This window comes from Acomys minous, assembly GCF_964271855.1.
Source record: "Acomys minous genome assembly, chromosome: 1".
NCBI classification, from domain to species: Eukaryota; Metazoa; Chordata; class Mammalia; order Rodentia; family Muridae; genus Acomys; species Acomys minous.
Window position 1 is genome coordinate 144,684,547 of NC_140483.1, and position 12,364 is coordinate 144,696,910.

General features: G+C 40.4%; 1 protein-coding gene across 1 annotated transcript in view; it reads left to right on the forward strand.

Moving 5' to 3' along the window:
• PLPPR1 (phospholipid phosphatase related 1) overlaps positions 1-8,981 on the forward strand; it is a 260,986-nt gene extending 252,005 nt beyond the window's left edge. The window contains exons 6-8 of the mRNA XM_084783425.1: positions 1,290-1,466; positions 4,142-4,273; positions 8,795-8,981. Coding sequence (XP_084639551.1) covers positions 1,290-1,466; positions 4,142-4,273; positions 8,795-8,827 — 342 coding nt within the window. The 3' untranslated portion in view covers positions 8,828-8,981. The remainder of the gene's footprint in view (positions 1-1,289; positions 1,467-4,141; positions 4,274-8,794) is intronic.
• The last annotated feature ends 3,383 nt before the right edge of the window (positions 8,982-12,364 follow it).

Genomic DNA, 12,364 nt, shown 5'->3' on the forward strand with positions numbered 1-12,364 from the left:
GGGAAGATTCATAAAAGACATACCTAGAAAACAATATAGAAGCATAAAAGTCAAATTGAACATATGTATTTGCATTCAGCATTTTAAGTAACAATTCCCACAGTGGCAGAATACTACAATATCCTACAATCTGTGTGACTTTGGTCTTCCAGAGTTTTGTGCAGCACCTGTTACGTAGGAGAGAGAGGCGCCTTTATCCCACTAGGATTTGTGCTAGTTGAAGCATCTTCCTAGAAATTAATTCCCATTGTAACATTGCCAGCTGCATCTACGTAAATGTGTTTGTGTTCAGAACATCAAATACTCTTTAGGTTATAATCTTAAATCTCGGCCTTTCCTTGTATTTGTGTGGTTTAGAGTTACTGAATTCACCATTTTTTATCAGAATTAATGAGACAAGTCTGTAAGTGTGTAAGTCTCAGAACCCACAAAGGAGGATTGTAGCAAGTTTAAGGCCAGACTGAGCTAAAAAAAGAAAAAGTAATATGGTGGGTCACTAGTGCCCTCTAGTGGCATGTTATAGCAATTACCAAAGTGATGTAATTTGCTAGATGTACATTTTCGAAACTCTGGCCCATGGTGGATACATTTGATAACAATGGCCCACATTACAAGTGGCAGAGAGCAATATCTTTTATTTGCTTCAGATCCCTTGCCCTTTTACATATTGTGTTTTAAAACTTTTAGTGTTTTAAAACACTCTGAAGTATATGGATCCATAGACAAGACCTCACTTGTCCCTGATATGAGAATCAACTTCTATCACAGTAATGACCTATAGTCATGATTGGATCATTCAAATTAGATCCATCATCCAGTCAGTGAAAATTTTTATATCGTGGTCCCAAAGTACCACAAATGAGGGACAGCAAAAAGCAAAATGTGAACTCTGTCACCTACCTGATATCCTCTGCTGCAAGCTCATTCACATAGAAGGTATACCTGGTACCTAAGATTTTTTTTTAATATGGGTTTTGTAATAGCACCACAAGATTCTCTGGTTCTTTATGTAAAAATTACATGTTCTGAATCTGGCCACTATTCTTCTGTTATTCCTTCTGTCAGGATAGTTTGCTCACAAACACATTATTAAGCGAAAGTGACAAAAGAACGCATGTTCATTGTCATAGCTGCACTAACTAACTCGAGTAATGAAGTTGTCCAAGGAGCTGTGGTTGCTATGGTCCCCTTTGTCAGAGCCTCGGTTTCTGACCTGGACTATGTGTGCATTTATGTGGATGCCCCAGAGAAAGGACTTCCTGGAAGTCACTGGTCTCTCTCCACTGCAGATGTACGTCACAAGCACAATCAAGACAAAGAGCAGTCGGCTGGCCAAGCCCGTGCTGTGCTTGGGGACCCTCTGTACGGCTTTCCTGACAGGCCTCAACCGGGTCTCAGAGTACCGGAACCACTGTTCAGACGTGATTGCCGGCTTCATCCTAGGCACCGCAGTGGCCCTGTTCCTGGTAAGTTAGCCTCCTTCTTGCCACTTCTTCCATGTTATGTCTTCTGTGTAGAGTCACAGTGCCTTGAATTTCCCAGATTCCTGTCTGAGTCATTGTTCTACGTGTCCCTGTCTTCTGAGCAGCAATTCTCTGGGAAATATGCATGTGTCTTCTACAAGAACAGTATCAGAGAAATATTTTGAGAAATATGACTGGCCTGTTTCTGGAGAGAGTCAAAAGAATAGTAATCCCAAGAAAGATGGCTGTGCTCCATCCTCGAGCCCTCACTTTGGTTAGGAAGACTGATAGATGATGCACCTTCATGTGAGTGTTCAAGTATTTACGCTCAGTGTTTGGGGCTCAGGAGCTTTGTGTTTCTGGGCAAAGCACAGAAGAGGAAAGCCGTTAGTGGATCAGACTCTCTCCTACATCACTGAAAAAAAAAAACAAACAAAAAACAAAACTGGGCCTGGACCCAGATCCTGGCCTACCTATGCACATGTGTATACCCTCTCCAAAATATGGAAGCCCCACAGCTAATGGCTCCCCTTTTAGAGACCTCTTTGTCTGAACACACCTCTTGGCATCTGATTTCGACTAAGTGGCTTCAACATCTGACCTCCCTGAAGAATTATGGCAAACACAGCTGCCTCCCCGTTTCTGCTGATGTTTCAGTTCTTCGACCAGGTGGAGACCTCGCTGTGTGCTCATGTGAAAAGCCCCTTGATAAGACTTGGACTGGAAAAGAAGAACTTGTGCTCTCTTTTTGTTCTGTTTTGTTTTGGTTGTTGGTTGGTTAGTTGGGCTTTTGTTTGTTTGTGTGTTTGTTGGTTTGGTTTGATTTTCCAGTTTCATTGAATGTGGTAGGGATATGGTTGTACACACTGTCCAATTTGATGAACTTGACATCTCTCTTGCTTTTTCTTTCCCTTTCACCTCAAGCAACTATTGAGGTTTAGTGTGTTGGTTTTTTCCCTACATTTGGATTTCATTTAAATGAAATCCCATAATATGTGTTTTCTGATATTTTACATCTGTTAAATTTACATTTGGAGACTCATTCATATTATAGAATGCAAAATAATTTATTTCGTTTTATTGCTTTGTAATATTCCACTGCCTGGACATACCAGAGAGGTAAAGTTTCATTCTTTGGTTCTTGTTTTGATAATATGTCACCAGGCATATAAACATACATGCTCTGTGTAAAATAAAGCCAATGTCAATCGTAAAACCCTCCTCAAGGAAAAGAGGTCACCAAAATCTCAAAGGACCTGCCACCCATCCTATTCTCTCCTTTATAGTCCAAGCGTCACATATATATACTCATTTTACATTCACATATTCCTATTACTAAACTCACTTTTCCTTTCTGCTCTTAATATAAAAATATTATACATACATACACACATACAGAAGTCCTAGCCTTTTGCTCAGTTGACCAAATATTTTTTTCCTGAAAATGCTCACATGTTTCTATAGAACATGATCTGTAAAACTATCATCACCCAGAATTCCCTCCATCAGATCCCATCTTTCTTCTTATAATGGAAGAAGAGAGGAGGATGAGCGTGAATTTTCTGACTGAAGTTACTGACAAATGATCTCATGCACATGCTACCTTATGGGAAAGACTCCCTGGGAAAGGTTTTTGAAAGAAAACGAGACTTATTGGTGACATCAAGAGAGCAGAGCACTTTCCAAGGGAGATCACTGAACAAAGACAAACTGGGCCAGGTATGGTAGCACACGCCTTTAATCCCAGCACTCAGGAGGCAGATTCCGAGGCAAGCCTGGTCTACAAAGCCAGTCCAGGACAGCCAAAGCTACACAGAGAAATCCCATCTCGAAAACAAACAAACAAAAACAAAAAACAAAGACCGACTGGCAGAAAAGTCCAACAGTCTTGACATTAGACATCACTGGAGTGCCTGCTTGAAAGAAATGGCAACATAGACATGCAACGTGGTTGCATGAGTCTTGGAGAGTGGTGTCTGTAAAGCTTGTGGGTTGCTGGGTACTGTATAAAAATTTTGTTTTACAGTTACACTTGTTTTCTCTAAGTAAACTTGCAGTCTTCTTTCCCATCCCTAGGTTATTATTGTTTGGTCTGTTATTGCTTCCAGTGGTTTGATGTTGTGGTCAATTTTGCTTTCATCCAATGTTAAAAAGCCAGAACTGCCATTGAACTGCTGCCCACTTACTTGAATACATATATTCATACCTCAGAGACACATATCAAGCTGGGAACAAGGAGGAGAGTAAAGACAGAGGGAGAGTGGGAGTAACCAGAATAGAAATCTGTAGGGGAGACAGAGAGAGAAGCAAAGCCCAAGAATGCCAGTATACTATCTGTTCCTCTTCAATACTACTGAACACATCTGTGTTTCCCATGAGAAAGAACACAGGGAAAAAGGAAGGAAAATGGGAGTTGAGTATTTACTGCATGCCACACACTACAAACACCTCAAATTTAGCATTCCTAAGGCAACTCTGGCAATATTTTAATCTTCACCAGAACATGCAGTGTGCTCAGCCCACACTTCAAGCCTCCCTCACTCTTGGTCTCCCATAATTCCAAGGAAATATGTCACCTTGAGGATGGCATTCAAGGACAGCAATTTGCCACTCTCAGAGATAACCAGACATTGTTCACTGGAGTCTGACCCCAATCTCTGTTCCCCCTCATCCTGCAGGGAATGTGTGTGGTCCATAACTTTAAAGGAACACAAGGCTCTCCTTCCAAACCCAAACCTGAGGATCCCCGTGGAGTTCCCTTGATGGCTTTCCCAAGGATAGAAAGCCCTCTGGAAACCTTAAGTGCACAGGTACGGTAAGGTGACTTGAGAAAGAAAACCTTTGCAGGTGGCTTATTTAATCCTGAAGAAACATTAAGTGTTGTTCAAATTACACTGGTGAAGCTTTAGGATACTCAGGCCTCTAATGTGTAATAAACATTCATGAAGTATGAACTATTCATATGGGAAGCCAGGTTGACTAACAACCAAATTGCTTCTTTTATGGTTTCATTTCCCTTGGTGTACTGGGGGCAGGAAAGAGGGAGATACAAACTTCCCAGGGGCTACAAAAGCCCAGAGTTCACAAGTTTCTCATGTAGTGTGCTATAATGTTTGCATGGAACTTGCACAGAAATTCATTTATGCATTCATCTTCACTTCACTTGCAATGGCTAAGACAATGTAAACCCTAAGAAAATAGCTGGTAAGCAATACTGTTGAGAGACTATAACAAGGATTGTACGCATTCAGCCTCCTAGACACTTTTCACCTATATAAACATATGGCTGAAGAACCCATGAATAACAGAAGGGCCACTGGGTTCGGCCTCCTAGACACTTTTCATCTATGGATCATGGAAGGGAAACTAGTTTTGCAGACAAAGATGTTGTTCCATCCAGTGACTAGTAACTCAAACTAGAGGTACAAATCTCTTCTGATAACAGTCACAAATCCAACATACAATACTCTTTTATTAAGTGTTCTACAACAAGCCTTCGGTCCATGCATGAGGTCAAAACAATAGACACACAGCCTTAAATCTCCAGAACTCCAGTGATTGGGGAAGAGTGGAAATAAAGCCGTCACAATTATGCTGAGCTAAATTCAATGCACCATTTGAATACAAGTTCAGACAAATGCCTACTCTGAGAAGAGAAGAAAAGCCAAAGAAAGTGCTGCTAAAGAGGTGCTCTGGACTTTTGCCTGGAACCATTCCAGGAGCATCAAAAGATATTCTTAGTTGAATCACCACCATGTAGAATGGACATTCATCAATGCCCATTTCTCTGTTAAGAATTAAAACATTGAGGTCAGCACTGTTAGACTACTTACCCAGACCACCCAGCTAGAAGGTGGGAAAGTGAAGATGAGCAAATATTCTTAAAGTGAACAAGAGAATAGCCCCCTTTTAAAAAGCCATGACTTTCATTCCAACACCCCTCTTCTCAGGCATCTGGAATTCTAATAAAGGAAATGTTTTCTGTAATATCCTGTCCATCTTGAAATGCAAGGGACAACAGTGCACTTCCTACAGGAATTAGTAGATGTCTCGCACCATTTAGATATTGACTGTCACAAGCTCCTCTGTGTCTTTTGACCTTTAATAAATTTAACTTCATTAGTGAACTGAGGGTGGGGGTGGGAGGTGGGGGAGGGATGGGAAGCAATGAAATTCTTGCCACTTTGAGAAACTATGTAGGTTTAGCATTAAACCCAGCACCAAGCATATTCAGCTTCTTTTTTCATATCTCTCATTTCTTAAGGTTTGATTAGAAATAATTGAACTATAGGAAAAGTATCTCTCTTCAGACTTCCACAGGCACCAGACATACAGTTGGTGCCCATACAAACATGCAGACAAACCCTCATACAGAAAAAAAATGTATTTAAAAAGAAACATTTGCTTAGTTACACAGATGTGTCAGCCCTATGTGTACCTAGTGTCCCCTGAATATCCTGGTCTAAGAATAATGTCATCCATCTGCCCACACCAGCCAGGCCCTAGCATCTGTCAGTAGCTTTTCTCTTCTCCTCCAAGACTATTTGTAGTTGACTAAGACAACAAATTTCTAGGGCATACTCTGAAGGTTTCACCCTGAAAAGTGAAGTACTAACCCTTTTAGATGTGGTTCTTCCCCACAGAGATAAAGGATGCTTGAATATTTACACTGAGAATAGCAACAAGATTATCAGTAAATGCACTGGGTGCTCAAGCTGTAACTGAACCTCTTCCAAGCCTGACTTTTTCTACGTGTCTATGAATGTGGCTCCTCATCAAGATCTGAGGCCTCAAATGGCAAGTGCTCCAATGCTCAACACTGAAATGAAATAAAATATTGGATTATTATGGTAAAAAAAAAAAAAGAAAGAAAAGAAAATATCTGAGGCCTCATGAATAACAGGCTTGGGCAGAAGGTCTTTCTGAGTCCATCATGTGATTGCCCCTTACATTAAGATAGTGTTCCCTCATATGTATGCCCCTCCTGGAGCTGGGAACCTTTAAGGATCTGGGATCTATGGTCCATGTCTTATGTGCCATGATTCCTGACATTTACTAAGTGTAACACAGATACTGGCTGGCTGGGAAGGAAGCTAGAGCCAAAACCTCAAGTAGATCCTTTAGTCAAACACCAAGTACATCAGACCAGAGCCACTATCTCTGGGGTCACCATGCTTGTGACAAATACAAACTTGAGAGAAACAGTGAGCAGAACACAGTTACAGGAACCTGTGGCCAGTACCAGCCATGTGGCCTAGGCCATACCAATGGTAGAAGCGTGGAGAAGGCAAGTATTGCTCTTGCTGGAAAACATTTCCACAGAAACAGGAAGATAATAGCCTTTACTTGTTCAAGAAAGAGAAGTGGCAATCATTGAGAGTCCTTTTCTCTCAGTCTTACCAGTACCCCTGCCATTGACTGCACCTTATTTTGGAAAGGAAGATACGGTTAAAGTAGCATTCCTAAGATTGTTTAATCAAAATTAAACACAGACCCATTTAACTCTAAAGGTCCTGTGTGTCCTACTGTAGCAGGCAGCCTCATATTTCATTAAAGCCAATTTCTTTTTTTTTTTTTTTAATCTATTCCTCTCAGGCTTGAGTAGGAAAATGTGCTTCAGGGGATACATGTTCAGCCAATGTATATTCTCCCAATGTAAGTGTCTTCCATGCTCTCTCTGGGGAAGAGCCTCCTGTGTGACACCTGAGGCCAGAGTTTATCATAGAAGCTGCAGCGTTGTGGTTGGGAGAATGGACCCAGCTTCCCAGGGAAGAATGGCAGAGATATTAGGGACCAGAACTGCCCTTTGGAGCACATACTTACACACATGAAGTCTACTCTCACTGGCTCTTCTTGCAGAGGACCAGAGATTTGTTCTCAGAACCCAAGTCAAACAGTTAACGGTAGGCCAGGCTGGTGACGGACTTTTGAGCTGGGGATGTAGTGTAGTAACTGTGTACTCACCCCATAGTCCTCAAAACTGCAGCTTCAAGGAACATGATACCTACCCTCTTCCGGCCTCCTGATGAACACCTGCGCATGCACATGCACACTCATGCACAGATACACATACATAATAATAAAATAAAAGTTTTAATATGCAACTGATCTGCTACACATGTCTCCTGTGTCCTAAAATAAACAAAGGTCCATAATCCTCTAATAATCAGATGAAAAAAACCCACAATTTCCTTAAGTATTTACCAAATCCATGGTCCCATCGCTTAGGATTTTTTAAGTTTAAACAAACAACAAGACTTTGAAGACCACATTAGCAATTTTTAAAGCAAAATGTGACAGAGTTAGAAGGAAAATGCACACATCTGAAGCCGCATGTTTATATTGAATCTCAGTGGTGGGCGAGCAACAGAATACAACAAGGATGTGGTTGTCTAATAATATTCATTTACATTAGATATAAAATCTCCAAAATACATGTAATATTTTCATGTAAAAATATAAAATTATCATGTACAGGTTCAGGAAGAGGGTCTTAAAGTTCTAAGGCCAAAAATAAAATAAAATGAATAAATAAAATAAAATAATCTAAGGCCAGAGAAATGACTTTGAAGGCAAAAGTACTTAGCACCAAGTTCCTGGTGAACTGAGTTCCTCAGAACCAGATTGTGGAAAAAGAAAACCATCTCCTACATGCTGTTCTTTTGACTTCCACATGCATGTAGTCACACATTTATGTACACCCAGGGACATCCCCCACAAACACATATAAAATTTAACTTTAAAATATGGGGGGGGGGAACCATTTTAATGGCTCAGCATCATGTAGCTCACATTCTCTATAAATTAGCTAAAGCCGAGTGAAAACCCCTCTATCCACTGGAGAATAATTTTAGTCCCACACGACTCGTAACTCCGAGAACAGGTTAAATGGGAAAGCTTAGTTGGTATTCAGTATTTAAAGCATGTCAAAGGTATGGAATATAGCTGTCATTTTGGAATCCTGACTTAAATACTTAGTCAAAACAGTAAGGAAACGTTGGCATGAAGAAATGATGCTACTTTGGCTGGACATGCCGAAGGAAGAGGTAACAGGAGTATACATCAAGGGGAAAGCATGTAGTTTGGTGGCTTTCGTTTGTGGGGTGTCAATCATTTAAGAGATGACATGAAGCTGGGTGGGTAGAGGTGAGGAAGGCCTGGGAGGATTTGCAGGGAGGGAAAAAAAAATACAATCAAAACACATTGTATGGAAAGTTTAAAATATGACAAACTAAAAAGAAATCAGTGAGCTTTGATCTGGAAGACATCTGGGAAATGGATGAGAGTCAGTCAGCCCGACTCTGAGGGTCTATGTGTTGTTTCCTCTGCAGAATCACTCAGCCTCCATGACCGAAGTCACCTGAGAGAAACGAAGAGATGCAGCCGTTTTGGGTTTCTTTCTTTCTTTCTTTCTTTTCAACAACCTTCCAGTTCAATACTTCAAAACACACAGTTACTCAAGTCAAACTGTGACGACAAGTATTACAGTTACCTAGTTAGAGGCTAATGTTTTGTACATTTTTTTGTATGAAAAAGTGGTGTAGCTTGCCCTGATTTTTTTTGGTCAGCTTTAATATATTTATGCCAGAATTTTAAAACCAACAAAATTTTCCTCTTGTTCAAGTGTGCATTGAAGAATCACATTTATTCAATGGTTGATGTTGTTTTGTGATATTTGTACACAAATCTTTTCTCAGTTTTATAGACACAAAATAAAGCAAACGATCCACTTTAAACCTTTATTACCACAGTTGCTGCCTCCTCCAGAAGTTTTGAATTTTAATGAAAGCTAAACTTTTGAGTTACAGGAAGGACCATGGTGGTTAATTGTAAATCTCAAAATTAATTCTGGAAAAAAAATTTTTTTCCTCAGAGAGAACACCATGTTCTGCTGAGATACTAGTTTCTTGCACTCCAAGTCAAAATGACATTGGCACACTAGTTAGGAGTCCTAGTTGCCTAACTATTGGCACAAAGACCTATATTTGGGGGGTATTTTGGTTATATGATTCTTTCTTAGATAATAGCCTTGCCCACCTAAGGAACTCAAGTCGGTTTGGAATTCTGCCCTTGGGCAGGTGACGCTGTAGCCTTGTATCCAAGAGAGCAGCTAGCACCAGCCTTTCCTGTCAACTCAACTGTTTTGTATATCATATTGTATGGACTTTATATGAAAAATAATATTTTACAGTTTGCACAGTATTATTTTACAGAAAGGATATCAGAGCATCTACAACATAGAGCCCAGAGCAACAGCTTCCCTTGGGGGCTTGTAACTGTTCTTAGATTTTAACTGCATCCTGTTTTTTCTAGCATGGTAATAATGTGTCCCTCCTTTGAGAGAAGGAGTTCTCTATCTGTATCTATCAAAACATTTTCTTGACACATCCATGTCAGCTCTTCCTAACTTTTTTTGTACGTATTTTTTTTTCTAAAGAGATTGAAAAAAAAAATTATCACAAAATGTATTCTGGCTCATGTCCTTTGTTTGCCATTTCACTTGGTGCTATTTGAAGAACCACAGAGTATTTGCCGTGTTCAGTTCATGATTAAATGAACCTGAACGGCCACGATTAAAAGGTCATTCAGAGAATGAGAGGGGGTGAATAAGAAAGGATACGCATGAGTACGCATGCATATGTCTTAAGGTAAAATGAAAGAGTTTCTTCATTTAGTAAGATAGTCAAATCAGTTATACTCTGTGGATCCCTAGTCTTCAACCTGCCCTGAAATTTCTGAGTTTTCATAAACAATTAGTCGGGTTTTTTGTTTTGTTTTGTTTTGTTTTTAGGAACAAAAATTACCTCTCCTAAAAGCTTTCTTGGTCCTCATTTCCTGCACTGTTTACCTAAACTCATTTGTGTACATTCATGCACATCTTCTAAGTAGTGTCTGACTAAAGTTGGAGAAAAGCTAATAGTTAAGGCTTTGTTCATCCCCCAACATCAACTCCCTGCCCTCAGGTAAATAATGAATGCATTCTGATGTTTTCAGTGCAATGAACCCAGGGAAGCTGTATAAAGTCTAAAAACACTGACACACATCAGTCCCAGCACTGTGGTCCAGCACTGCCCAGTTCCTATTGCTATTCTTTCTGTTACATGAAGATGCCTCTAAAGCAGGTTCAGCCCTTTTTGGTGTGGTGTGTCTACTTAGATGGTTCATGGATGCTAAAGAAGAAAGGAAGTCCTGAGAAAGAATAATTTGCAAACTCTGAGCTCTCTCCTACTATATGCTAAGTGTGACATCATCCAGTGTCTGAAGGACTCCTTTTATTTACCTAGACACATGGAATTTTTGAAGATAAAGTGAACTGCTTTTGTTTATTTTCTCCCAAAGCATCAGAAAATGATGATAGACAAAACTAATTGTTTTTACCTATTTCAGGTCACACTTCAAAGTAATCAGCCTATCTGGTCACCAAATTGTATTTTGAAGAAAACTCAAGTCAACAAATCAGCCCACTACCTTTGCACTCTTCTGTCTGGTTTTGGGTTTTTTTTGTTTTTTTGTTTTTTTTTTTTTTTTTTTTTGCTGTAAACACATGAGGCAGTTTATTGGTGGAGCTCCGGGTCGACTCGTATCTCACGCAGGAGACAGAGGGGTCGAACCCGAAGCCCAGGGGTTAGGGGTTTATATGGGCAAGGGTCGAGGGGAGTGGGAAGTTTTGGCGCGGCCACACACGATTGGTTGTTTCAAATATTTGAACATCAGCAAATTCGTAGGCAGATCTGGGGTAAGCTCAGACTTAATCACATGGGAACAGTCCTTGGTTCCTGTTTTTTTTTTTTTTTTTTTTTTTGGAACCCGAGGGTAGATGTTTATCTGAGCTAAGGACAAATCTGGTTAAACTCAAACCTGGAACATTGTGTGCGGGCCTCAAGGGGGGGGGGGGATTAAGCAGACACCATAAGATCGGATGAGGTGTCTTGGCTCATTACTCATTCGACCATGTCCGGTACCTGTTTCTCTCAGGAATTTGTCCTTGTGTATTCTCCCTATCTTTTATGGCCAGCCGGTCCCTGGAACACTCAGTAGGCCTTTGTCTCCTATCTCCGCATTCTTTGTGGCTTATCATCTGGGACCTTGGGCTAGCATACCTGTCGACCTGCACTTATGAGTTAGAGAGCTCTGCTGTTCTGGTTGCTTTAATGCTAATTAAAATTTTTCCCTTTCATTCTCCTCTTCTTTTACTTGATAATTCTAATCTTAGAATATCTTTTCTAATTTTTGAGTATTATTTTATTCTAGACTAAAAGATTTATACTCTGCCCTGTCGGGGTCTCTTATTGATCGGTATTGTTGTCTTAGTACCATCAGTTGAACAGCACTAATTTTATCTTTAATAAGAGCAAGTAACCTATTTACCATACACGGGCCAAAAATTAAAATCAAGCAAATTACCAACACTGGCCCAGCTAACTATCGTATTTTCTGTCTGGTTTTGATTCTGGGAAGATCCCTTGTTATTTCAAAAATCTGTGGCCACAGTTCTGGTTTCCTAGGCCAGGACATGGAGGGTGTTGTGTGACAAGCTGTGATTTGTGGCATACTACTGCACATCAGTTACAACTCAGGGATTTCTCTGAACTCCATTCACCGGGTCTCTGACCCCTTCCTTTGCCTTGTGCCATGGTGACTAGGATAGAGCCTCTATTTACACTTCCCTGGCCTCACGTTGGTCGTTACCCTCAATCTAGCATATGGAATTCATTTCTCAGGTTTGGACTAAGCTACTTGGGTTTTCTGCCAAGGACAAAGCTCTCTGTCCAAACAAGGCGAGTAGTGACTTTAGCCTAAGACAGAAGTGAATTCCTCTTCTTCTTATGGATGTTGGAAAGGCCTGAGAAAGTCTGGCTGACTGTGGGAGGGGACTCAAAAGAAACAACACTTATTAAGTG